This window comes from Amblyomma americanum, chromosome 8 (genome assembly GCF_052857255.1).
Source record: "Amblyomma americanum isolate KBUSLIRL-KWMA chromosome 8, ASM5285725v1, whole genome shotgun sequence".
NCBI lineage: Eukaryota > Metazoa > Arthropoda > Arachnida > Ixodida > Ixodidae > Amblyomma > Amblyomma americanum.
In genome coordinates this window covers 37,260,056-37,286,379 of record NC_135504.1, presented here as the reverse complement: position 1 = coordinate 37,286,379, position 26,324 = coordinate 37,260,056, and the positions used below count along the sequence as shown (strand labels likewise).

At 44.3% G+C, this 26,324-nt stretch overlaps 2 protein-coding genes across 2 annotated transcripts in view; both read right to left on the bottom strand.

The window, feature by feature from the left end:
- The window catches only part of RNaseZ (ribonuclease Z), a 30,710-nt gene extending 18,982 nt beyond the window's left edge, over positions 1-11,728 (bottom strand). Inside the window, exons 1-11 of the mRNA XM_077634510.1 lie at positions 11,336-11,728; positions 10,954-11,004; positions 10,798-10,868; positions 10,549-10,613; positions 10,263-10,317; positions 9,931-10,041; positions 9,472-9,539; positions 8,308-8,366; positions 7,655-7,715; positions 4,964-5,015; positions 2,100-2,265 (exon numbers count right to left, since the gene is read on the bottom strand). Of these exons, the coding sequence (XP_077490636.1) occupies positions 2,100-2,265; positions 4,964-5,015; positions 7,655-7,715; positions 8,308-8,366; positions 9,472-9,539; positions 9,931-10,041; positions 10,263-10,317; positions 10,549-10,613; positions 10,798-10,868; positions 10,954-11,004; positions 11,336-11,622 (1,046 nt within the window). The 5' untranslated portion in view covers positions 11,623-11,728. The remainder of the gene's footprint in view (positions 1-2,099; positions 2,266-4,963; positions 5,016-7,654; positions 7,716-8,307; positions 8,367-9,471; positions 9,540-9,930; positions 10,042-10,262; positions 10,318-10,548; positions 10,614-10,797; positions 10,869-10,953; positions 11,005-11,335) is intronic.
- Positions 11,729-15,476: 3,748 nt separating this feature from the next.
- LOC144101376 (E3 ubiquitin-protein ligase SMURF2-like) overlaps positions 15,477-26,324 on the bottom strand; it is a 121,235-nt gene continuing 110,387 nt past the window's right edge. Inside the window, exons 17-19 of the mRNA XM_077634508.1 lie at positions 25,869-26,070; positions 22,873-22,957; positions 15,477-20,766 (exon numbers count right to left, since the gene is read on the bottom strand). Of these exons, the coding sequence (XP_077490634.1) occupies positions 20,667-20,766; positions 22,873-22,957; positions 25,869-26,070 (387 nt within the window). The 3' untranslated portion in view covers positions 15,477-20,666. The remainder of the gene's footprint in view (positions 20,767-22,872; positions 22,958-25,868; positions 26,071-26,324) is intronic.

Here is a 26,324-nt window from a genome sequence, read left to right as displayed (position 1 = left end):
CAGTGAAACTAAATTCGTGTTATATACGTAGCTTGGTTCAAAATATAACTCAAGGTGCTTTCTGAAGAAGATGACTTAACGAAAAACATCATATTTGTGAGCATATGGTAATATTGCCTTCTTCGGCAGGCGTCAATATCGTGATTCTTCCCATGCAAGCATGTGAGCGTGGTGCTGCCAGAGCCCCAACTTGGCGGTCAAGAAGCTGGCTTGCTTGACCGGATAGCTATCAAGTCATCGAAAAGACCTTCATTTGTTACCAGATTCTACCATTCAAGGGAATTCAGACGATTAAGTCAACCAGATTCCTATCGTTATATCATTTCTACTGATGTTCCTAAACACAGTACCATCAAAAAATTTGAATCTGGCTGCTAACGCAAAATTTCACGAAAAAATACCAAAATCCAAGATTTTTCGCGGGATCGCCAAAGACTAGGCCCTTACTCACCACTACATGGGCCTTAGATAGAAAGTTTGGTGTTAACACGTTCTCAGCAGCAAAATGTCGGGCATCACTGTGAAAAGCCGTGTGAAAAAAAAAAAAGGTGCCAATATCCAACAATTCCTCATCTCTCGTTTTCTGACTGATATTCCACGAAAAATAGGGGGATAATTGCTGGATAAAAAATTTACTGTCCCTGGGCCATTGAGTTGGTTTGTGGGCTTCACTGTGGTTTTTCACACAGCTCGAACTAGCTGCACAAAAGAAAATGTACCAAATGATAATAGCTGCTAACTGGTTGCTTACAGATTTCTCAAATTTTAACGACGCTAACAAAGTTTTGATATGGGTAAATTAGCCAGCATAATCTGAAAGTATTAATTCATTTTTCTTTGCTTTCTTTGTAATTCAGACATTAAAGGGTTAAAGCATGGGGAACACTCAAATTTTCATCCTATTTTTACCACCACCCAGGCTTGGATTGGCTTGTTATCTAAACCAGCCGAACCAACATGTAAAAAACAAACTTAAACCTGACCTTCTAAGGAAATATTTCGCAATTTTTGCTGTGAATCGCAAGTGGTCATACACAAGCTACAAGACACACCACTGCAAAAACAATCCAGGCTGCTACTAAAGGTGCATACGTACCCCCCAATTTTCAATGCTGCAGAATGCTTTATCAGGGCATCCGCTTTTGCTTGTACATACATGCGCACAATTCAATACTTTCACACTTATTTTAAATATATTTACACACACTGCACTTTTTCCTTAATAAGATTACTTTAGATAGAGCCCCAGAATGTACTCATTCACATGTAATGCCAACCTGAAAAAAAAAAAAAGGATCTACCAAAATTATGTATATCAGTAAGTCGCAGATACCGCAACTCACAGTCCAAGTGGAAACTTCGAGAGGCAGCTCGATAACCCGCGTTCCTAGTGGCGAGCGCAACCTGCAGCTCACCATTACTAGGGATCTCACTTGGAACAAGCTTTTTCAGGGAATGACGTCACTGTCTATGTATGTTGCTGTCAGTTTTAAGTTTACTGGCAATGAGAAGCCAAATATATCACAAATGCCGCTCACCAGTTCAGCAGTTTTGTGAAAATCATTGCAAAAGTAGAAAATCCAGCAGCGAGCGAGCGGCCCACAACTCTCCACCAGGGCGGCCTCTAGCGGCCATTGCTTTTCACCAGTGTCAATGCACCGTAAGAAAATTTCCAAGGTGGGAAAGGTGCACAAAAGAACGAAACGCTTTGCTGTGCCAGGATTTATGGAGTGAACCAAAACGTCGGCTGAGCCTTTTATACTAAAACAAAAAAATTGGTGCCCATTATCTATTTCCCATCCTACATGGCAGCTATAGCTGAACACTGTGTTTCAATATTTCTACTTCAGCACTGGGATTAACCTGTACCCTGCTTCAACATGGACCCCAAGTTAAATGGCAGATGCATAGATCCCCAAACAAAGGAACATAATACTATTTGATAAACAGAATGCCCGTGTTCAACCAATTTAGCTCTGCTACTTCGACTTCAATTGCAATTGGAATGTTTAATGCAGTTTTGCTTGCAGGAGATTTGCCATCACCAGAAAAAACACACTGGCGTACACCATTCAGGATGAATGCAATGCAAACTGCACCTCTTGATCCACTCCACATACGATGGGTGTCGCATGACAGATGATGGCGTGAAATGAACGACGACCTTGGCAGCATCCTCATCACGGCCTGCAGTGATCTGGTGGCTCTTAAACGGCTCCGCTTCTAGGAGTGATTTCAGGTAGTCTTCGGATGGGACTTCAACCACTAAAAGTTATAAACAAATAAACAATCAAATTCACTGCAATGCTTACAAAAAACAAAAAATTTTTCGTGCACTCAACACAGAAAAATCAATGAAAAAAAGTCAATGTTCAAGTAAAAATAACAGTACTAGCCATAATATTAGAACTGCAATATGAACGTGGCTGATGTGACTTTCAGTATGAAACGAACTGAAAAAGTTCCCTAGCCAAAATGCTTTGCACATGGAATTTTGAACACTCTTCCGAGTACCTACATTGATAGGAACACAAGAACTGCGACCACGAGCAGTGCGGTCAGCATACCGTCAACGCCATGATCACCAGTTACTCAGCGCAAACCATGATTACGGTGTTTATTTACGGTGACAAGTGGCCATAAATAAACATAGTCAGTGGCAAACAGATTTTGGCGAATGCATTTCCTGTGCTTCAGCAAATAGATTATAACTGTGTCTGATTAAACGATTTTTGGTGGATATGAATATTTTTCGTGGTCCCTTGAGATTCACAAAAGTGAGATTCTACTGTATAAGACTGAATACTGCATACATAGAGTGCCCCGACACAATGAGAATGTTGTGAACGTTATCTGAAGCTTTATTTTTGACAAGTCAAACAGCTTTGATAGGCACAAGTTTGTCGCCACTGCAAGAGTCCCGCGGACAGTGCTTAAAGTCTGGCTCCATCGAAGGGGGGGCCTCTAGTGATTTGAGCATAGGTGGAGAGAGAGAAAGTGGCTGGCAGCCTGTTTTATACATCGTTTTATACAAAAGGAGAGAAATCGTTCTTAAAGGTCTGTGTTTGCTCAGTTCATGACTCAGACCTGAAACAAGCGACCTCCGCACTCTGTCATTAAGCTCACACTCTGCCATTAAGCTCGTTGTGTGTTGTTCTGTAGCCTTGGAGCTGAGGGGCCAGCTCTGGACTGACTCATCGTGTCATTCAGGTGTCTGCCAATACAGTGAGACAGATACTGTGCCATTTCCTTTCCCCCAAAACCAAACTTTCATAAAACACCCCTACCTGCAGCAAGGCTCAGTGGTTAGGGCTCAGCTACAGCTGCATTTTTATCGAGGCAAAACCCTAAGGCACCATGTGAGTGCATGTTAAAGATCCCCAGGTGGTCAGTGGTCCAAATTATATTCCCCAGCCCTCCACTAGGGCACCTCTTTCTTTCTTTCTTTCTTCTTTCACTCCCTTCTTTATAGGGTGGATATATGAGACAGATACTGCACCATTTCCTTTCCCCAAAAACCAATTATTATTATTATTATTATAAAACACCCCTGCACCTTGACCCCTCTTTCTTCTTACACTCCCTCCTTTATCCCTTCCCTTAATTATGACCCCTGTTCTGGTGTCCCTCCATATGTGAGACAGATACTGCCACATTTCCTTTCCCTAAAAACCAATTTTCATTTTCACCTCCATGAACTGCTAATAATAATAATAATTGGTTTTTGGGAAAGGAAATGGGGCAGTATCTGTCTCATATATTGTTGGACATCTGAAACTCAGCACCGTAAGGGAAGGGATAAAGGAGAGAGTGAAAGAAGAAAGGAAGAGAGGGGTGCCCTAGTGGAGGGCTCTGGGATAATTTCCACCACCTGGAGATCTTTAATGTGCACTGACATCACACAGCACATGGGCACCTTAGCTTTTTGCCGCCATAAAAACGCAGCAGCTGTGGTGGGGTTCAAACCCAGGAACTCCGAACCCAGGAAAGCCCTAACCACTGAGCCACCGCGGGCGATGAACTGTTGCATATCTACTGTTTCGGCTCTTGTTTTCTTGATGAACTGTTGCAGATCTTGTTTTCTTGAAATACGCTCACAGCAAGCAACATTCAGAACTCTCTACTTTTTCACTGCACTTAGTGCCACTAGTTGCAAACGTTGCCAAGTCAATGCACCTCTAAGTATGGTGACCACGTAGCCATGTGGTGACACAGTAACCAGGATATGTGTGCAAACGCACTCCAACCACAAGTGTGTTCGCTTGGGAGCCTCTGCAATGGGCAGTACATCTGCTGGCACACAAGGTACATTATGTAGCAGGTGAGAAGGTGAGACTTTGCTGCAAGCATATCAGGACAAATGACGGCGGTGGTGCTAGCCACTTAGAAGATGGACGGACACACCACACTTGCATGTGCAAAGTGTATTGCATATTGTATGTGTGCTGGGCAGTGTGAACTAACAGTGCTTATTTTGCTGGTTACCTTTGATGCAACAAACCATACCAACCATTTGCATGCTCAAAGAAGCACTGTGGCTCAACAGGTTATTTAAAGATGCAATCAGCAAATTTGATGTTTATTATGTGGCTTTCGCATCACTTCAGCACTCTTTAGTTGGTGTATTAAAAATATAACAAAATTAAACCAGACATAACTCACAATAATGAACATAGGCAGAACAGATAAGAACCAACACATACACAAACAATTAACTGATACATTGATGGCTGGTAGCTTACATTGAGGAAAAGAGCAGAAAACTATGCTGCTGGAAAGAGAGCAGCCATTGCAATGACGCGGGTCAAAAAACCACTCCAAAAGCTAAAAGAATCCATCACGGTAACTGTTGCCAGTGAAGCTTTCACTTTGCAACTGAAACTAGCCAAGCAGAGCTAAAATCAAACAAAAATGCTGAAAATAGGCAGTAGCAACTGCATTTGACATGAAGGCAGCTACTTACCTACAAAGACTGGACCAGCCTCCTCAGGGGACACCACATCGGAAGACTTCACCTTCACAGACAAAACAGAGGAAAACTCATTACACCAGTCGAATAGCTTCCCCAATCAACAGACCTGTAGGTGTAGAAAGCGCTCAAGAGTTGACTAAAAAGAACATGTGATTAACATCTACATCGAAGGTGCCTCTTGAAGGGACACTGAACGCAAGCTGAAGTTGGCCTGTACCGACAGATTACCACAGCGTGATGACAAAAATGCTACTTTAGCTAAAAAAAAGTTTATTTTGTAAGCCAGAAAAGGCTATGAAATGAAATACAAGTGCGGCTACAACCGGTTAATTTCGCAAGTAAACTGCGTATGCAAGTGAACTCGTGATGTCTACACACGAGTTTGAATCAAACGGCAAACAAATTATTAAACGCATTTTTCTGAGCAATAAATTCTCTTTTGCTGATGGACAAATATCAACATAACACTCAGAAAGAGCAATAGAATCAATTTCTACTAAAAACAATAATTAGATGGAGTTGTTCTCAGTGGCATTTTAAAGCGCAATGCTGGAGGTTTTCTGGAATGTATTAAAGGGTCTCTTGAAAGGAGCTCGTAGTAAAGTTGCAGTATGCCTAGGATGTTAAAGGATGCTGCTTCACGAATGTCCTCCAGCAAGAATTTTTTTAATGCGTTTTGTGGAAGCTGAGTTATCTGTAGTCAAAGCTTGAATTTCCACGTCTCTGCACCTTTCCCTCCCCTCGTCACTTTTTGCACATTGAAATGCGGGCGCTCCAGTGCTGGCCCCGCCCACTCAGCTCCTCCACCGGCTGCTGACACGCATAGAAATTCCCCGGGGAAGGCGGAGCTTCCTGATCCACCGAAGTGGACGCGGCTATGGTAGCTGCGTGACGTCTGAGAGTTGGCATGGTAAACAATTGCTAGCCCTCTGCTGCTGATGTAGCTGCACAACGCTTTGCACACGGATTCAAGTGAAAGACCAGCACCTCTGGTCACCGCAAGGCACGGAAGCGGGAATTTTCAAACGTGTTGTAAATTATGGGGTCGCTTTTGAGGTCTTGCATGCGGCATGAACACTCGGTGGCCTGCACTCTACATAATGCAAGCATTTTACAGCCAACCTCAACCACCCTTTTCAGGGACCCTTGAAATTGATAGTCTTATCATTCTTTCGAGTTCCCTCTCTCTGCCGCAAGAAGCCGTTTTTCAAAATAGCAAGTGGAACCATATTAAAACAGTAAAAACATCAAACTGAAGCTCAGTCTGTGGTCAGGGACGATGCTTTGCATGATGCAGTAATGATGTCACAAACATTACTAGCAAATCACTAGTATGCACATTGAATGGGTGAAATAGTGACTGAAACTGATCAGTCCTTTCATAAAATACACGAGACAACCTAATCCAAGCCTCAAAGTCTTGTTAGTGAAGAGAGGAGCCTGTATTAAAGTGCAGGGAATGTTTGTGACGTTGAAAATTCAGTGTTGCCTGTAGAAATTATATGAGCAGAGGCTACTGAAACAACGCAAACTGAAAAATGGGTTTGTGCCTGAATTAAACGTCTCATGGCTGCCAAGCTTAGTGGAAGTAATCAGGAACGAGAGAAAAACCTACATTATGTATCATTAAAATATGGCAACCTCCAAAGAAACCTCCGGAGCTCCCCTTTAAGCATGCACACTTCATGGAGAAGCCGCTGTGCTGGCTCAGTGGTTATGGCGTTCAGCTGCTGACCCGAAAGACATGGGTTCGATCCTGGCCGTGGCAGTTGAATTTTGATGGAGGCGAAATTCTAGAGGCCCGCGTACTGTGAGATGTCAGTGCATGTTAAAGAGCCCCAGGTGATCGAAATTTCCTGAGCCCTTCACTACGACGTCCCTCATAGCCTGAGTTGCTTTGGGACGTTAAACCCCCATAAACCAAACACTTCATGGAGCAGAAACTATCCACACAAGTAAACTACTCACTTTGTCACAATGCAAACATTCTTTATGTCCTACATTCACACTGTTTTTAAACTGTGCATGCTGACTTGGCAGTACTGTTTCGATTAAGACAAAACACAAACGGTGTCATTATGCACACAGCGAGCTCTGCATATCTGCATGATGTTCATGATATTATGCATATCTGCATGATGTTCAATTCACCACCAGGCAACAAACCAACTGCGTTTATTGTCCTTTCAGTTCTAGATTTTCCTTGAAAAGCAAGGCTCAGACTTGCTTGTAATTTTCCTCACTGATCTTGAAAATAGAGTTTCATGAATACCTTCACAAATTTTTTTTGCACAATAAATAAAAAAGCAAAAGAAGCACTTAAGCACTTTGGTGCTCTAGTGTTACGGTACTAAAGAGCTATAAAATGCGTTCAAATTTTTTAGAGTGTTTCTGAATATGCATTACATTTCACACATTTAATGTAGGTGCGTTATGCTGCCATGCAGCTGTTTGTTTTTCAGCAAATGCAAACCACAGTGCAAGCAACTCCTCTCTGTTTCAATATACTATTGCTCTATCTAAATACAAGCATAGTTCCTATATCACGATGCATCAAAATGCTGCAACATCGTTGTAGATGATAAATTAACTAGGTAGGAAAAATGCTTTATTGTGGCACCCAAAGAGCGGAGAAGAAAGTGACGATACTTGTGTGGACATCACAAAAAAGCAACCACTTACAACTGTGCCATTTGGAAGCGTCACGTCCCGGCCCGACTTGAGTTCACCTAACAAGGGGCCACTGCACACACACATAAAGAAAAATTAACACAAAAGTGTCTGAACATAATTTGCCCAAAGCAGGCCTGTTTCTGTTCATATGCAGATAAGCATAATCTTGTTCACAATTAAGTATCATTTTGCGAATTACAACTGAAGTAGTAACGAGAGAAAATTAAACAAGAACATTTACAGTAAACCTCAGTCCGTCTTATTACCTATAAATTGCTTTTAGAGGAATAAGAATAGCATCATCCTGTACAGCATGTTTTTGCATTATGGCCACACACTTGCATTTTTTTTTTTTTGGCAAGAAGAAATTGCCAAAAAACCTCGTAAAAAGTACCCTTTGTTTTTTTTAGACTTTTTTTTAAACCATAGCAGCTATCAAAAAAGTAAGTGCAGAACTGAAATGAGCAAGAAAAACTGGTAAAGACTGAAGTTTCATTCACATTGGACAAAAAAATTTTTTTTTTTAATTTAAAACCCATATCTCCCCTCAACTGCTACAACTAGCAATGCTCAAGGTCTGACAAAGTGCTGTCAAGGAACTCTAGCCTTTTACTTGGCACAACTGCAGTTTCGCAGTGATGCATCAATGTTGGATAACTTACGGGGGCACTCCGAAGCTGACGCACTTCTCAAGGTTCAGTTGTCCTGGCCGGCTGTGAGGCTGAAAGAAAATGAGGGGCAGTAATTTCTTTTTCCTCTGCAAAAATATGATATCGGTGTGTAGCCTAAAATTGGAAATTTCCAATAAAACTGTCACTTTTGTCGAAGTGCAAATCAGTCATTCATGGTGAGGCAAACCAAGGATTTTTAAGAAAATATTCTGAACATCGCACACGAACTGGCATAAGTAACCAATTTAATAAAACATCATTTCTAAGAAAAGCAGAACTGACTTCAACATTTTTGTCAAGACGAGTTGCAGAGAAACAAACTAAGACCATCGCCGCACTACAACGTTCAATGCATTGCTTTCCAGTGAATGCATCGCACCCACCCCGCTTATGTAGACCGTCTGAATGGAGCGGTCAAAAGTGCATTGGTAGCAATTAAAAGTGTCTGAGGGGCTTCAGAACACTTCCCAGAACACGATGAATGGACAGCCGTTTCTGTCACATTGCCTGATCGGCACTGTTGAAAGAAATTAACTGGCATCCATGGCGAGTATTAGAGGTAGCCAGTAAATATGTGCATGAGTAAGACAGCAACTGTACCACATGGAAACAAAGTAATCGTCATCCCTACATGCAAGCATAAAATAGCAAGCAAGAAATATACTGTGTCTGTATGGCACAATGCAAGCACTGCACTCCTGCACAATGAACACATGAAGAGGCAGCACATAGCCAAGAAACTTCCTTTTTTTATGGCTGACAGCTTATAAAACTTTGTACTGCAAAAGATCGATGAGTTGGGCTTGTTGGTTGATGAGCATGTTAGTAACAGCGCAAAGACGAGACGACAGTTGACAATCAGCACCTGTGTTGTGGTATTTCTGTCGTCCTGGTCACAGGCTACATGATGTGGCATTTTGGACAAAACACGCAAATATCCCAAATAGCCGTGGCATTAAACAAAAGGAACCAATAACTGCCCCTTCTCTGTAAAACCATAGCTGACGCCAGACAACAATTAAACCAGGAGATGTATTTACACCCATCTCTGAAAGCAATGCAAATGTAAATACGCTGAAGTAAGGCAAGACAATTTTGCCAAACTGTAGTAAAACTGACAACACACTCAAATGAATTTGGGACAGGCAGGCTCACCTTACAGATGTAAGCCACAACAGGGGTACTGTCAGGATCATCTTGCGAACACCTCCTTTGCCTTTTACCTGTACACCGATAGTGCAGGTGGATGTTAAAAACCAACAAAGGTGAATGGAAAAGGAAAGGCTCACACAACAAGAAAGGTGAAAGACTAAGAAAGATTCACCTCGCCCAATCTTTTGCCAAGATGTGATCACAGCGGTGTTATTAACAGAAAGAAAAGGTAACGTCGGTTTTCTGCTCAGAATCACCCAAACACTTCAAATTGCTTCACTGAAATTTTGTCGGTAGATCAAGATGAAGTCGATGTAGGCAGCCTGAGCAACCCACAGGACCTGCCCATCTGCAGTGTACTAGTGAATTTAAATGTGTTAACATAAGCAAAGTATAGTATTGCGTTTCCTCAAATGCAGTGTCACTACTCCAAGAGGACAGTGCAGTAAGAAACATACATACCACTTCTCTCACCACTTCCAGGAGAACCAACAGTATCTTCAGGGAACAAGGGAACATAAACAACCTCCATACAGTTGTCTGAAAACACCTTGTCTGAGGGATTCCTCTTGGCTATACAAGAAAAGAAAAATATGCATGCTTCCATTACCGCCAATGCCAAGCTACACATAACAAACTTCACAAAGATGAAGCATTTAAGCTAGCCAAAAGCATAAATGCATGTTACGAAGCTAATAAAAATGCTTAGCAGCAAGTTTCATAAAATGCAGTGAAATCATAGTCAAAAATCTGGTCTGACTTGTGAAAAAGTTTAATACAGTTTCAAAACATACTTATTGTTACGTTTTGCAGTACCATGAATCCTCTGGTCATGTCAAACAGCTGCTCCTGAAAGCAGAGGAAAAAATTGTACACGAAAGCACTCACACTCAATGGGGTATAGCCATAGCATTGGTGCCAATAGAATTGACATGCACAGATTAGGCAAGGTGAATCTTTCACAAATATGTGTCATTGTTGTACTACATTACCATCAATACAATGCAGGACATGAAACCAAGATGCTGTGATTATGGTGCGTTACTGTCACCATCTGTACCTAAATATCTTTACACTTACCATGTTAACCGGGCCATGGATAAAGAACTCTGGCACCCCAATGTCTTGCACTGTCAAGGCGAGACCTGCAAAAAGGAACATGCACTTTTCATCACAGCCACAACTCGCCCATTTAATTGCTTTCCTTTAGGCAAATATATTTTGCCCGCATTTCTCTAATTTCAATTTTTTTACAGTTGCCGTCAAAAAAAATCACTCAAAGCCTTCCATGAGGAATTCTTCATGGGTAACATATAAGGAAAAACTAACCAGGCAGGCCGCCCAGGTTTTTCCATTTGTTATGGGTGAAGAAAAGGTGCTCCAATTTTGCCAGCTTCACCCTGAAAAGAGGTTCATGTGAATAGATGGTGCAAACAATGCGTTCGTGCCTGAAGGCAGAGTCGTAAAACGCGGCATAACCCTTACTTGTGCTCAGTCGCCAGCCTCTGGGTGCCTTCTCCGCAATTGAACAAGTAGCTGCAGCGAGATAAACGCAAGATTTCAGCCCCACAAGGTTTCCCTCGTGAATCAACTTGTGCGACAGACTTCAGATAAAGCACGAACTACCAGGAACGCGCAGTGAGTTTATAAAACCTCCGTACAAAAGTTGTCACTTATCAGTAGATGCCGTGGCTTAGTGCGGCAATGTAGTACTACTTAAATACGGTCGAGTCGATTGAAACAAAACGTTGTTAAAGTTTGTAGCCCTTTAACAAGAATTTCTCGAACGTTGCGTCAGTTATTCCTTATTATGAGCTACAAGGACAGAGCAGAACCCTTGGACCCATGGACGAAGTCAAAAACTTACCGCGCTTGGTCCGTGCTGACATAAAGGGACTGAGGATTTCCTGGGCCTCCATTGCCAAGCACCCAGAGTGATATTTCTGACGGCCGAGGTTTGGGTCTATTAGCGTTCTTGGCTTTAGCGTTGATCCGCTGGGTTCTTAGTTGTATGGCAGCAGTCGGTACCTTCGGCATGCTGTCTATGATCTTCAACAATCGATCGGCTGCATTCGTATGGGAGGAGCTGCAAGACCGAACTGTTGTCCGGGGGTGAAGAAGAAACCTATTCACGAAGGCCAGTGCAGATGTCATCGGCTTCAGCAGCGTGAGCACTTGGACCCCCGGCTATCAAATACACCGTGTATTTGAAGGCACGCACAAATGAATTACATGGGCGCAGCCATGTTAAAGCGCCGCTGCGCCCTCTCACAACAAATAAAGTGCAAAAGGCTTTGTTCAGAGAAATAAATAAATTTAAAATAAATTGTGATCTTTAAGATCGATCAGGCCATTAAAAAAATGAAAATTTGTTTCTGAAGGAAAAAAAGTGCGCAGTAATAGTCTCGCGTATCTCCGTGGGCACTGGAACCACCCGAACGACGGGCCGTAAGGAAAAGGAGGTAGGTGTGCGTGAAAGAAGAGAGAGAGAAAGAGGTGCCATAGTGGAGGGCTCCGGAATAATTTCGACCACCTGGGGATCTTTAACGTGCACTAACATTGCGCAGCACACGGACGCCTTTGCGTTTCGCCTCCATTGAAACGAAGGCGCCCGTGTAACTGCTCCATTTCCTTTCCTAACACGACCGCGGCGGCTGCGTTTTTATGGAGGAAAAATGCTAACGCGCCCGTGCGCTGTGCGATGTCAGTGCACGTTAAAGATCCCCAGGTGGTCGAAATTATTCCGGAGCCCTCCACTACGGCACCTATTCCTTTCTTCTTTCAGTCCCTCCTTTATTCCTTCCCTTACGGCGCGGTTCAGGTGTCCAACGAAATATGAGACAGATACTGCGCCATTTCCTTTCCCAAAAAAAAACCAATTATGATTATTATTATTCCATTCCGCCGCCGTCGCTCAATTGTTATGGCGCTCGGCTGCTGACACGAAAAAGGCGTGTTCGACCCGCCGCGGCGGCTCAGAAGAGAGAGGAAGAGGTGCCATAGTGGAGGGTTCCGGAATAATTTCGACCACCTGGGGATCTTGAACGTGCACTAACATCGCGCAGCACACAGACGCCTTTGCGTTTCGCCTCCACTGAAACGAAGGCGCCTGTGCTACTGCGCAATTTCCTTTCCTCAAAAACTAATTTTCATTCTCCATGTCTAGGGCGCCCGTGTGCTATGCGATGTCAGTGCACGTAAAGATCCCCAGGTGGTCGAAATTATTCCGCAGCCCTCCACTACGGCACCTATCCTTCCTTTCTTTCACTCCCTCCTTTATCCCTTCCCTTACGGCGTGGTTCAGGTGTCCAAATATATATGAGACAGATACTGCGCCATTTCCTTTCCTCAAAAACCAATTATTATTATTATTATTATTATTCTCCATTTCTATTCCGCCGCGGTGGCTCAGTGGATAGAGCGCTCGGCTACTGATCCGGAGTACCCGCGGGTTCGAACCCGACCGCGGCGGCCGCGTTTCGATGGTGGCAAAACGCTAAGGCGCCCGTGTGCTGTGCGATGTCAGTGCTCGTTAAAAGATCCCGGGGAGGTCGAAATTATTCCGGAGCCCTCCACTACGGCACCTCTTTCTGCCTGTACCTACCGGCCCAACAAGCTAGCCCTAGTTCAGCGAGCTCGAGTGGCGGCCCAGACCAATGGGGTCTCTGAATAAGGGACTCCACCTAGTACTGTAAAGGGAGCGGACCACTATAGGGATTGCTCCCCGCGCAACCTCTCTGCAATATTCAAATAAATGCTTTCACCACCACCATTACCTCTTTCTTCTTTCATTCCCTCCTTTATTCCTTCCATTACGGCGCAGTTCAGGTGTCCGTCGATATGTGAGACAGAAGCGCCATTTCCTTTAATAATAATAATAATAATAATTGGTTTTTGGGGGAAAGGAAATGGCGCAGTATCTGTCAGAAGCGCCATTTCCTTTAATAATAATAATAATAATTGGTTTTTGGGGGAAAGGAAATGGCGCAGTATCTGTCTCATATATCGTTGGACACCTGAACCGCGCCGTAAGGGAAGGGTAAAGGAGGGGAGTGAAAGAAGAAACGAAGAGAGGTGCCGTAGTGGAGGGCTTCGGAATAATTTCGACCACCTGGGGATCTTTAACGTGCACTGACATCGCACAGCACACGGGCGCCTTAGCGTTTTTCCTCCATAAAAACGCAGAGGTGCCGTAGTGGAGGGCTCCGGAAAAATTTCGACCACCTGGGGATCTTTAACGTGCACTGACATCGCACAGCACACAGGCGCCTTAGCGTTTTTCCTCCATAAAAACGCAGCCATTTCCTTTCCCCCAAACCCAATTTTTCTATCCCGAAAAAAAATCCATTTTTTTTGGTGAAAGGAAATGACGCAGTATATCTGTCGCATATCGGCGGACACCTGAACCACGCCGTAAGGGTAGGGATAAAGGAGGGAGTGTAAGAAGAAAGAGGTGCCGTAATGGAGAGCTCCGGAATAATTTCGACCACCTGGGGATCTTTAACGTATGTGCACTGACATCGCACAGCACACGGGCGAATTAGCGTTTCGCCGTTGGTGCTGTCCTCTGTTGGACAGGAGTGGAAAAGTTGGTCGCTGTCGTCGTCGTTTGTACCCAATGAACTTGAAAATAATAATAATCGGCTTTTGCGGAAAGGAAATGGCGAAGTATGTCTCATTTATCGGCGGACACCTGAACCGCACCGTAATTAAGGGAAGCTATAAACGAGGGAGAAGGAAGAAAGAGGTGCCGTACTGGAGGGCTCCGGAATAATTTCGACCACGTGCACTGACATCCGACAGCACACGGGCGCCTTAGCGTTTCGCCTCCATTGAAACGCAGCCGCCGCGGTCGGGTTCGAACCCGGGAACTCCGGATCAGTAGCCGAGCGCACTAACCACTGAGCCACCGCGGCGGGCGAATTTCGATGGCGGCGGAATTCTAGAGGCCCGTGTACTGTACGATGTCAGTGCTTTAAAGAACCCCAGGTGGTCGTAATTTCCGGAGCCCTTCACTACGGCGTCCCTCATAGCTGGAGCCGCTTTGGGACGTTAAACCCCCATTAACCATCCAAACATTTCCTTTCCTCAAAAACCAATTTTCAATTTTTTTTCTAATGGCCTGATCAAAATGATGATCCCAACCAAATACAATTTATGCACCTGTCCGAACATATCTCACTACCAGACGTACAATAGACTTTCGTCGACGATATCAATATAATCCCACGATGATTTGCGCCAGGAAAACTAGATGTTTGTTTTTAAGCCAAAATAAAATTAATAAAAGCTGCTTACCAAAATTTTGTTTTTCAGCACAGTACTCTGCACAAAGATCTATTTTTATTTTTTGCTTGCCTCATATCAGCCATATCAACTCTTCTCTAGTGTGGACAGTCGACTGCTGAGCAGGAGGTCACGGGATCGAGTCCCTACGGCGGCGCCAGCACTTTGAAAGAGGCGAAATGCAAAAGCGCCTGTGTGCAGGGTGTACGAAATTTAGTGCACATAAAAGAAACCCTACAGTGGTCGAAAATAATCCAGAGCCCTCCACTATGGTCCCTAGGGATCCTACCTCTACTGTGGCACCTGTCACATTTCATTTCTCCCATCATCTTTTCCTCATGGGTGAGTAGTGTTCGACCTCTTTGAGACCTGCGATGGTATTGAAAAGTAGCCACAGCTGAGAAATACCCTAATAGACCATAGTGTTCTGCTTCGTTATGGGATGAACGTGCACAGGTTGGCTGTACAATGATATTCTGTGCTTTCTCACAACACTGCACACATTGGAGTAACCTTAGTGGCAGCAACTACAGCATATCACCTCAACTCATTCTTAGGCCATCCAGACCTGCTTCCGTCTAAAAACCCACTCGTTTTGACACCCAGAATGCACTAAGTGCAATTAAAACAACAGCTATGAAAATAAATATCCTCCACAAAGAAACATATAATTAACTTTAATCACATGTTACAGAAAAAGCAATGATGACACAAGACAGTACTCTTTATGGTACAACTTTATTTTGCATGGTGTTCGCACATCCTCCGATGTCATACACATCGCAGGAAACAATGGAAGTATTTTAAGAAATTATGGTCTAAGTTGTCTGGACTCTCACAAGGAAAACATCAAATGCTGCACATCGAATGCAAGGTGCAAAATCCTGGTCACTAGGTAGACAGCTTTTATACAAGAAAAGCAATGCATTGACAAAACGGCCGACACACTACACGCAAGAAAGTGCAGTGTGTTCTCTCTTCAAACACATGTTCCAACATTCGTATCCACTAAATGTTATCCTGGCTCCAAAACGCACAAAGCCACAAGGCACAAACCATGGTGCACGGCTGCAGCAGTGTATAACGTCGCGGGCTCAAAACTATGGCTGGTCTACTCTTAGTGGCAGTGAGAGAATTGCGCATGGTTCCAATTTTTTTTTTGCTTCACTCAAGGACAATACCAGAAGCTGGTTCGTGGATAACTAAAGAGTTTTACAACATAATGATTTCTCATAGCTACCATGCAGCAAACACTCGGTAATGTCTTTGTCTGGTTGACTTTGCTGCAAAGGAGCACGTATGACCAGAACAAGGGGAATGGGGAAAAGAAATCTACACAAGGCATGCACCCTAACCATGCACAACTGTTGGCATGGCAAAGAAACCACCAAGCACCCTTTCTTGCACACCATTTCAAACGACGATTGCATGCGCACCACTATCGCAAAAGCGAGAGAGAGAAAGATAGTCCAATGCTGTCTGGTACTTTCAACTACGTTGGCATTTGACACTCCCGAGGCACGGGGGCCGCAGAAAAAGCGCTTTTAACAAGGTTTCCTCACTAACTTTGTACAGGTATTTCTAAAAGCACACATGACAACTACATGCATCCAGACATGTGCTCTGTGCTTTCATTCATCTGCAGACACAAAGTGGATCATCAAGGGTCAACTTGAACTCTGGAAATTGAGATGCGTGTGTGACACCCCAACAACAGTAAACGCGTTCAGTCGGAAAAGCATTCTGCTCGCTTTGACAAGCACGGAAACCGCAACAACTCGCTTGTGCCTCTAAACAAGGCATGTCTGCGAGAAAATGGTGCATCAAACAACTTATACAAACGCGCATAAAAAATTTACAGGAGAGTATACTATACGGTTGCCGGCTGCACAGATTACTACTACGTCAAGTATGTGATAAGTACACAAAGCAGCCTGAGCCATCAAATGGCAGTGTCAGAAGATGTGGAAAGGAGCCTATGTAATAAAAAAAATTCCATATGTTAGTCATCAAACATGACCGCTCAGTTGAGCTCGCCTAGAATGACCCCTCCCCAACAAAAGCTGCGGCAGATATCGAAAACAACTCGGCTTCGGCACAAGTGTCTGCACAAGCTTCGAGTATGACAAATCTTGAGGGAGTAAACCCCTCTAGCTGGCTTATATCCGTGACGCTGCGCTGAGACTCGGCAGGCTCGTCAACTTCCTGCCGCTTTTTTGCTTGGAATGTGAAATGACTTTTGCTCCTCCGACAGAAAACTGTCTGCTAAAAGGAGCATCAAGACAGGAGACAGGCACTCTTCCTATGATTCCAGGCAAACAACTTCACAGCCACAACGGCTTCTGCACGAACTCGCATGCATCGTACTAGGCGGCGCCAAGGGCAGGAAAGTCACATGATAAGGAAGCTTTCAAGCTCATGTCCTGTGAGGAGTCGCAAGTGTGTGTGTCAACAACATCGTTCTTCATAAGCTTAGTGGCCACATTGTATTTTTTTTACAAATGCAGCATAAGAAATGGCCTCCCAGATTTTCATTCTTACAATCTGCCCTACTAGACTGAGTCCTAAATAAGAGAAATAAATAAGGAGAAAAATCAGCATGAGCTGCATTCTAACCTCAGGTTTACACATGCACCCTATCTTTTAAGAGATAAGCCATCCTAAACTCTTATCATGCAGAGTCATTGATGTGACACACACATCCGAGCTTCTCTGACACCCGAAAGCTGATCCAAACATGACCTTGCCACTAACCACTACCGCTCCACGATTTTGCTTGCTTGATTACTTTAGAAGGAAATGCAAACTCAACATGGGATGAAATTTAGTGCACAGTAGGAAAGAACACATGTTGGGCGAAGTTCCGAGTGCAGTTGAAGAATGACTACTCAGTCACCGCGCAAAATGCGGAGAAAGAAAAGGTACAAGAACGCAGTAATCAGCTTGGCTTATTCTTTTTGATAAGCTTTGTCGGTATGTCAGAAGAGTAACCCTTGAACGCCACCGTGAGATCTCAGTAGGTATTCGTCGCTTGCTGCATGCAAGACGTGCCATCAATTGAACATGGCCTCCAAGGAAGACGACGACTGCTCTCACCGCTCGCTGTAGACGATAGCAAATGCACGACTTTCTCTGCGCTGGTAAATACACCCCACACTACTGGCGTAAGGGGGGTGGACGCATAAATCAATGATTGCATGGTATAGTCAGCAAAACAAAAACAGTTACAGGGTAGGGAGGGACACTGGACTAGTTGCAGCTGGTTGCAATATATAATGGACACAAGACAAGTGGTGCGGTGTAACATCTACTTCCCCCAACCATAACTGTGGGGCGGGCGGCAACAAAAAAAATTTTAAAATGCACTGCGGTCAATAAACACAACACGGAATACACACACGGTTTTAAAAAAAAAAAAATAAAGCACTACACGGTCAGGCAAAAAAGCTCAGTCCATTAAATAAGGTGCAAAATTTGTTACAAACCATGACAATGCAGAAACACTTGTCCAACAATAAGCACAAAAAAATATTACAGGTGCATTTTTGCACAGCACATCACAAAAACAAGTATAAAAAATTAAGATAACCCTCTTAGGCCCAGCTTCTTTTTGATAATTTTTCCAAAGCAATTCTTTTTTTCAGCACTTATCACAGTAATCTTTGTTTCTTTTTGTTACCAATATGTGGTTCTTTCTCTGAACAAACTGGCCACCGGGTTGTCATCTGGTGAGAAGGCACGTTAACTATTACTAGCAATGCACAATTCACTTTGAGCTGTTTTTACTTCTTAACACTTGCATGACAAGTTAACTCGCTCGTTAACTCGACAAGTTAACCTGTTAGCCACATCTTTGTTTACACGAGTGCAACTCCAAATTGACTTTGGCCCTGATTTATATAACGTATGACCGCAGTCAAAAGTTTAATGGACTGATTGTATCATATACGAAAAACAATTTCATCGTAGCATTAGCAAGCAGCCTGGAATCGACATACTCAGCATAGTTCCAAGAGTGCAAATTTAGCAATTCACCATTAAATCCCAATGAATGTGCCCTGAATGCAAAAAAAAAAAAAAAAATTTCTTCCCCAATGCCGCATTCCATAAGCTTACGACGGCAGGCGCGCAACAAACGAATAAGCCAGGCTGCCAAACCAAGCTTCTGGCCCAGCTCAGTTTTAACAAAAAAGTCCACAAAGCAGGAAACAAATATTATACAACTGAACAGTAAAACTGAACTGCTTTTGCGCCATTTTTGGCCTAAACATGAAACCACAAGGGATTCACAAGCAGCAAGGCATGAATTTACCAGAAAAGCATTGCTCACTGTGCAAAAAAAATAAAAGCCTTTGAAAAAATAACAAAAGCAAAAAAAGACAACGGACGGGCTGCTTGGGAAACCAAGCAGCGTGCTTAAAAAAAAAAGAAGGAACAAGCTTTAGCAATACATATTAACTAAGGGCACCACAGCGGTGCAGAAGGGTGGCTCTATGTACAGAAATGAGTCTCCTCCTAACAGCTCCATGGTACTACACTTGACAATGGGTGTTCAATAAGTTTTGATTTCTTGGCTGCATATTATTTTTGTGACTGAATCGAAGGACAGTACATTAACATAAAAGACTGGACAGTCTCCTTTTCCAAGAGTATGTCACTTTCTGATACTGTTTGCACCAGTGGTGATGCCATGCTACCACTGGTTCCCTAATATCCACGTCGTCATAGAAAAATCTGCACGGCACCAGATTTCACACCGTTTCCCCAAGACTGAGGAACATTTGAAGAGTAGCACTTCAGAGTCTAACAAAAAAAGTCAACAACAAGGTGTCCTGCTGATGCACAGAATAACCTTCATTCTTCTTCACTTATCGCAGAGATTCATACACCACCAGCAGATGCATATTGGTACTGACTAATCAAAGTGCTCATGGGAAAGTAGGCATTCCACGCTTTTATCTGAATGCGTTGGCTTTCAACTCCGTCACTTTCAAAAAAAGTCGCAGCCCAGTTGAGAAAACTTGCTAAACGCCCCTCATAAGTGCAACTCCACGAACAACAATCCAAGGATTTGCCGAGCCTGAAACCTCAACACGGCTCGAGTTTTTGCATAGAGAGACAGAGTTCGGAACCAAGCAACGAGTAGTGATCCGTGAGATGCTCCAAAGCAACGTTTCAGGCACGTGCGACGACAATACTGTACAATGCGATTCAAACAAACAGAACACAACATTGACTGGAAAGAAGGAAAAAAAAAGGCGATGAAAAAAAAAGATTTCTCGTTGTTCAGTCATAGTGTGGCAGTGGCAGCACAAAAAAAAATAAGAGAGAGAGAGAGAGAGAGAGAGAGACAGAAGACGGTGCTTTGCAGCATCCTTCAGCCTTCCGAGCTGGTACACGTACAGCTTCTTATCACACGTGACAAATAAACCGGCCGCAGGCGAGTGAAGTGGGAGTGTGTATATGAGTCATTCGCTCCCCGCGGCAATGCACACAAGAGTTTTGAGAGCACAAGCAAGACTAACAATAAAAATGAAGAAAGAAAGGAAAAGAAAGAAGACCCGTACAAGCTGCTGCTCCTGCTGCTTGCCTAAGCGTACACATCAAAACGGTACAAAGCAACAATTTTCCGCTTCTCTCTCCAACGTTCAAACGTGTCACCAGGGCACGACTTGACACAACAGCTGTGGCAGCTGCTCGGCATCCCTGAATGTCCTCTCACGCGCTAGACACCGGCTCCACTCTTTGAGAACACACGCGTACACAGTGCACTGAGCTGCGGGTGACGGGACGCAACGCGAGAGTCGCAGATGACGTTGCCACTCTGTCACTGTTGCTGTTGATGATGACGATGACGGCGGTGATGCGTAGCGGATTCGGCGAATTAGAAAAATAATAACAAACACTAAGAGTCACTCGACAGCGAATCCACAGGTCTCCTCGATGGCTTGGGTCAGCTTCTCAGCGAGCTTCTCTTGTGTTTCGTACGGGGGCAGGTCGATGCGATTGAAACTGTGCATAGAAAAAAACGGGAGTGGTTCAGGCATCAAAAGCATCATAACTGTTACACGACAGTTTTCAATTATTTTTTTAAAATTCATTTTCTGTTACGATTCCCAGTGGGTGGATAGTATCGATCAATCAATGAAACAAACAAACAAATAAAGTTTAATCGGTAAAGCAGGAAATCGGGAAAGCATGTCAAAGGTTTTATAATTTCAATGCCAGAAATTACAGAAGCTCCCAGTAGAGCCCTTGCAAACACTTCTGCTGAAGACATGATTCAGACGGCATCATGGCATCTTGCAACATGGAAAAGCCCTCTTGTAAGATTCATGTGATAAGGGTTGACAACGTGATGTATAATTGTAATGCTGGCCTGCTGAAGCAATTTTTAGACCATTATGTGAAGCAGCACAACTTAAATGTGTTCATCCACCTTTCTCAAGGCAGATCTGTTCATAGTGACGGATGGAAACTGTGCACAGCATCACTCCTGACCGCTGTCAAAGTAAATGCCAGGGAGACTATGAAAATGACGCTGCTGCTGGCACATGTTCACATGCACTTAACTGTAGCCACCACATGAGAGACAAAAGCAGCAATGTCAAAAGGTCGCATGGCACTAAAAACTGTTGAATATGAGTGTTTTTCAGCAAGGCAACACCAACGAAGTGGAACACCCTCACCAGCTGCACTAACCAACAGCAATTACGATCAGCGAATAAAAAGAATAAGAATAGCCATGACCATCTACACTTCATGCTACGCCACAAGGAATCCTGTCAAATTTTTCCTGCTGTGCTATTAATAAAATTTTGTTGGTATTACAACGGCAGCACAGCCACTGTAGACCAACTGTAGAGCAGCTAACTTCTGGAATTCCACATACTACCATATTTACATGGTTGTAAGTTAGCCAATTTTTAAAATTTGAAAATCCGAAGTGGGGGGGTCGACTTAAAACCAAAACCAAAGCATCACACCATACATAAGGGTGACAAATGAGATATCAGGCATGCTACAGCGTGGCTGCATTTTTGCTGCGCGGCACCGTCGCATCACTCTTGGAGCTAGCCGTGAGCAGCTGCTATGTCAATGCGCAGAACCGGCATCCCCACCCTGTGCATGGTGGCCGACGGTGGCTGTCGATAAGCAGCAAACCGGCATCAGCCCATGCCCCACATGTGGCTGCAGATTGCGCCTGCTGATAAGCGGTGGCGGCGGCCCGATAACGCATTTGCATTCTTCCACTCTTAATAGGCGTCGTCCAAGTAGTTTTTTTTGTTTACTTTCAACCGCGCAATCTGCGCTCAAGGGAGTGTCGATGGTTGATGGAAGGGCCGCTGTTCCAGTCACGGTGGTACCCCCCCCCCCCCCCGAACCGCAGCGGTGCCGGGAAGTGTCAGTAGCCGACGGAAGAGCCGACGCCGCTCACGCGTAGTTTCTCTTTGGCTCTGACATATTTGACCACGGCCAGCCACGTTTCACAAGTTTTTAATGTAGTGCTTCGTCATTCATCATTTGTGCTCTGGGTCCAGTAAGCGACCGGCGCTCGTTCATGGCTACATTCAAGATGGCCGTCATTCTTTACGCCAAAGAAACAAACTGCGCGCCAGGCCACAAGTTCGACGTTCACAACGGGTGATACAGGTGTGGCAGCTGCAGCGAGGCAAAATTTTCAGCTGTTCCACACGATGTCACGATGTGGCTGTTTGCGAAGTGCAAGATTTCGCTGCACGACGAAGTTAGAACAACGTGCTGTGGGACCGCAGCCGCGATCACGACGGCAGCGCTAGTGAGGACGATGACGCAAGTGTGGACGAGTAGTCCAGTGACTAATACATTTTCGTTTTCGAATAGCCGATAGCGGCTGGTGATAAGCGGAGGCCACAGGATAGTTCTGTCGCGTTCTATTATTCAAGGCCAAGCGTTAGCGACCTCCAAGCTTTTTTTTTTGTTTTTTTTTTCTTCAGAAATGTGATGTGGGGGGAGGGGGGTCGACTTACATTCGAGTCGACTTACAATCGTGTAAATATGGTACCTACTTCCTTCCAACAGCAACAGAACAAACAGGAAAAAAATGCAAAAGAAGCAAGGGAACAAGGGGACACTTACCATGTGTGTGCCTTAGGCAAGTTGTCCGTGTTGGCGTCGATCATGTGTATCGTGAACAGCCTAGGGCCTGCCGCTCCCGTCGAACCTATGGCAAACAGCACAAACACAACATGTGGCTTACTGCTTACAGCCAGCCCTGAAGGAAAATGACATTGGCGGCACTCGTAACAAGCAAATGAACAGGTCACAAACGGTAGCGGTAGAAACCTCATAGATAAGTTTTTGAGAAATCATGGGGGCGGAAACATGTTATCCAGGAAAACAAATGAAATAAATTGCTTGAGATATTGAAAGTTGTAGCCTATGAATGAGGTACAAAAGAATTTATTAACACTTCCATTTCATAAAAATGTCAATTAGCGTATCTTCGCTCAAAGTCTGAACAGCTGCTATTGTAATGTAAGGAGAATTCGGTCCACAACTACATTGTCCTTAGCGCCGAAAAAACTTTGGTACGCATTCGGTCGGTTAGAGACGCCACGGTGGATCAGTGGTTATGGTGCTCGGTTGCTGACGCAGGTGAAATGCTAGAGACGTGTGCACTGTGTGACGTCAGCGTACGTTAAAAAACCCCAGGTGGTTGAAATTATCCGGAGCCCTCCAATACGGCATCTCTCATAGCCCGAGTCGCTGTGAGACGCTGAACCCCATAGACCAAACCAATTCACGGCAATAGTGAAAGCAATTGAGAGCTCTTCCTCATTGGTATTGCATGCTTCGCCCGCTCGCATCAGTGCACTGCGGAGAAGTCGCAGCAGTTCTTCAAGCCCAGTTTCCTCAAATTCGGCCAACACAAATGTAAGCATGTAGTTGTAACTTTTTAATGCTCCATCCCCTTGTGTTTAGGCACTGTGAAAAAGCCACTGGGTCACTCCCTTGCACACTGCGTTCCCATGGCAATGGCCTGTTTGTATACCAGCGCATAGTTGTTTGTTTTTGGCAAGGAGGGGGGGGTGGGGTGTCTGGTGTCCGGGCTTTATGATGTAGTAAATGCCGCATAAGCCATATTTTTATACCAAAAAGCCTACTTTTGAAAATTTTTATGCCTTCCCTGAAAAAGCTAGTATATTACTTAATACTGCTGAAACCTTCAATGGGCTCTGAGTAAAGAGGCAAGCACAGATATCCACAGATGCTGGTACAGACACAATGCAAGTGCGCAACATATTCTGAATCAACACTTTTTGAAAAATCAATTTTGTAAATAAGAAACTGTCTAACATCTGCAAAGCTTAACCACGTCCTGCATACTCCTAGTTTGGCTCCAACATGAAATAATTGTTTTTTTTTTTATGTTTGTCAAAAATAGGCTCCTGTTTGTGTGGGTGGCATGGTAAGCTGGGCAGTTATCCTTTTTCCGCATATACAGACTGAATTGATTGTTTCAGCATGTGTAGTTAACATGCACTCAGTACCAGCATATCTACTAAGGACCCAGCTGATTTGACAGCAGCAATTCTGCTAACATTCTGAAATTAAGCATCAAATCTTTTTAAAATGAGTGGAACACAATTAAAAGGGGGAGCTGGCCAAGATTGTGGCTAAAGACCTCCTCATTTGCACAGGTCTGCACCATTGAATAGGTGCATATCTTTGGCTGTCTTTCAAGAATGCCACTGATAGGCTTTTTTTGAGCGACTGAAACTGACAGCACATATAGCGTGCACAAACATGTAGGCAAGAAGACAGAAAGGAACAAGACACAGCCCTGCATCAACCTGAGACACAGAGGGACAGCAAGCTATAGACAGTAAGACATAGACACAACGAGACACAGAGCTGTCTGTCGTCATTTTCTATACTCCTGTCTTTTTCCGTGTGTGCACCGTTCGTTCTCGACGGAGGTACCTCCAAAGAAGAGCGGAGCCTCTAGTTAGTGGCTAATAACGACCTTTGCTACCACAGTCACGAAGCAGCCACAAGGGCAGCATTAGGTAAGAGTTGCTGGCACTCTTGGCGTTGAATAGTTGGCTTGGGTAGCAGTAGCAAACGACCTTCCTACCACCCTAAAAATGTAACTGCTGGTGTTTCCCTCTACCACTGCTGCGTTACTATGCCAGCAGAGACAAAAAAAAAAAAAAAACTCCCGAGGCTTCCACTAACTGCTGCTGCCTTTTGCTGAACCGACATCAGGCACATTGTGCAACTCAAATGATACAACAGAGCACCCTGCCCACTGCTTTCTGAATGACTAGTTCAGCCTGCACAGAGTAGCGTAATGCATAGTTTCTGACTATTAACTAGAGGGAAAGCTGGCGGCGCTGCACTTGAACCTCCATGGGCGCGCAAAGCATCATGGGGCAATGAGCTACTTGGTGCAGGACAGTAGGTTTTTTTCAGGAACACAGAGTGGCGTGACAGAGATGTCCCATTCCGTATCCATGGCGCGCTCTGCATGCAAACGACTTCGGCGTAAAAGTAGTGCGCAAAAGCCATAGTAGCGAGAATGCAACAGCACACGACGCCACTAAAAGGTTTTTGTTTTCCGAAATGCTGTGGAAAAACCTTTTAAAATGTTGAAGCCACATTTTTTTTTTCAAAAACATATCTATTTTTAAAAGTGCGCCTGTTAAGCACGAAATATTGGCTATTGTGGTCTGCAATGCTTGGCCAATAGGAGAGCAATCCATCGCTTATTTTGAGCAAAATTTGCATTTAGATGCTTTTCTGCTCGTTTGTTGCGATTTAGAGACAGGATATTGAATGATAGGACATTCTTGATTATCAAACGTTTGTTTTTTTATTATCTTTTGGCCAAAAGTTGTGGTTCTGCATTCGGTACCTCTTCGCCCCACGATGCTTAGCGCGCCCATGGTGGTACAGGTGGTCTCGAGGAAGCTCCATGCAAACTCCCATAGGCGGGGGCGCCAGCTTTCCCTCTAGTTAACAGTAAGAAACTCCATGGCGTAATGAGAACAGGCTGCTGAACGTGCTGCACAAAGGCAAACAGCTGTGACTGGCATCAGTGTGCAAGTGTGGCTGCTTCCTTCCCTCACCTTGGAGTGCCTTGAAGCCCTGCAGGGGCACCCGCGAGCTGCCCGTGACAAACTGGAGGAGGCGTGCGCGCCTCTCCTCGCTGTACGACTCGACCGTGCGCCAGAACCACTTGACCACGTTGCTGTCGGCCGTGCAGTGCTTGAGCCGCGTGTTGGCCTTCCAGTCTTCCAAGTCGATCTTGCCCAGGCCACCAATCACCAGCTGTGCACGGAAAAGAGGAGGAAATAGGGAGTCAGGTGACAGCACCACAACGTCAATGGCCCAGATATCGCAACAATGTCACCACAACAACATCATCACGTGCCTACATGCAATGTGAAGGCGTCTAGGTTAGGTTAGTTTAGTTTAGGTTAGGTTACATCACAATGTCACAACAACAATAGTGTCACACGCCTGTACACAATTGTCACAGTATGCCTAAAGACAACACACTCCACATCCAATGGCCTGAACGG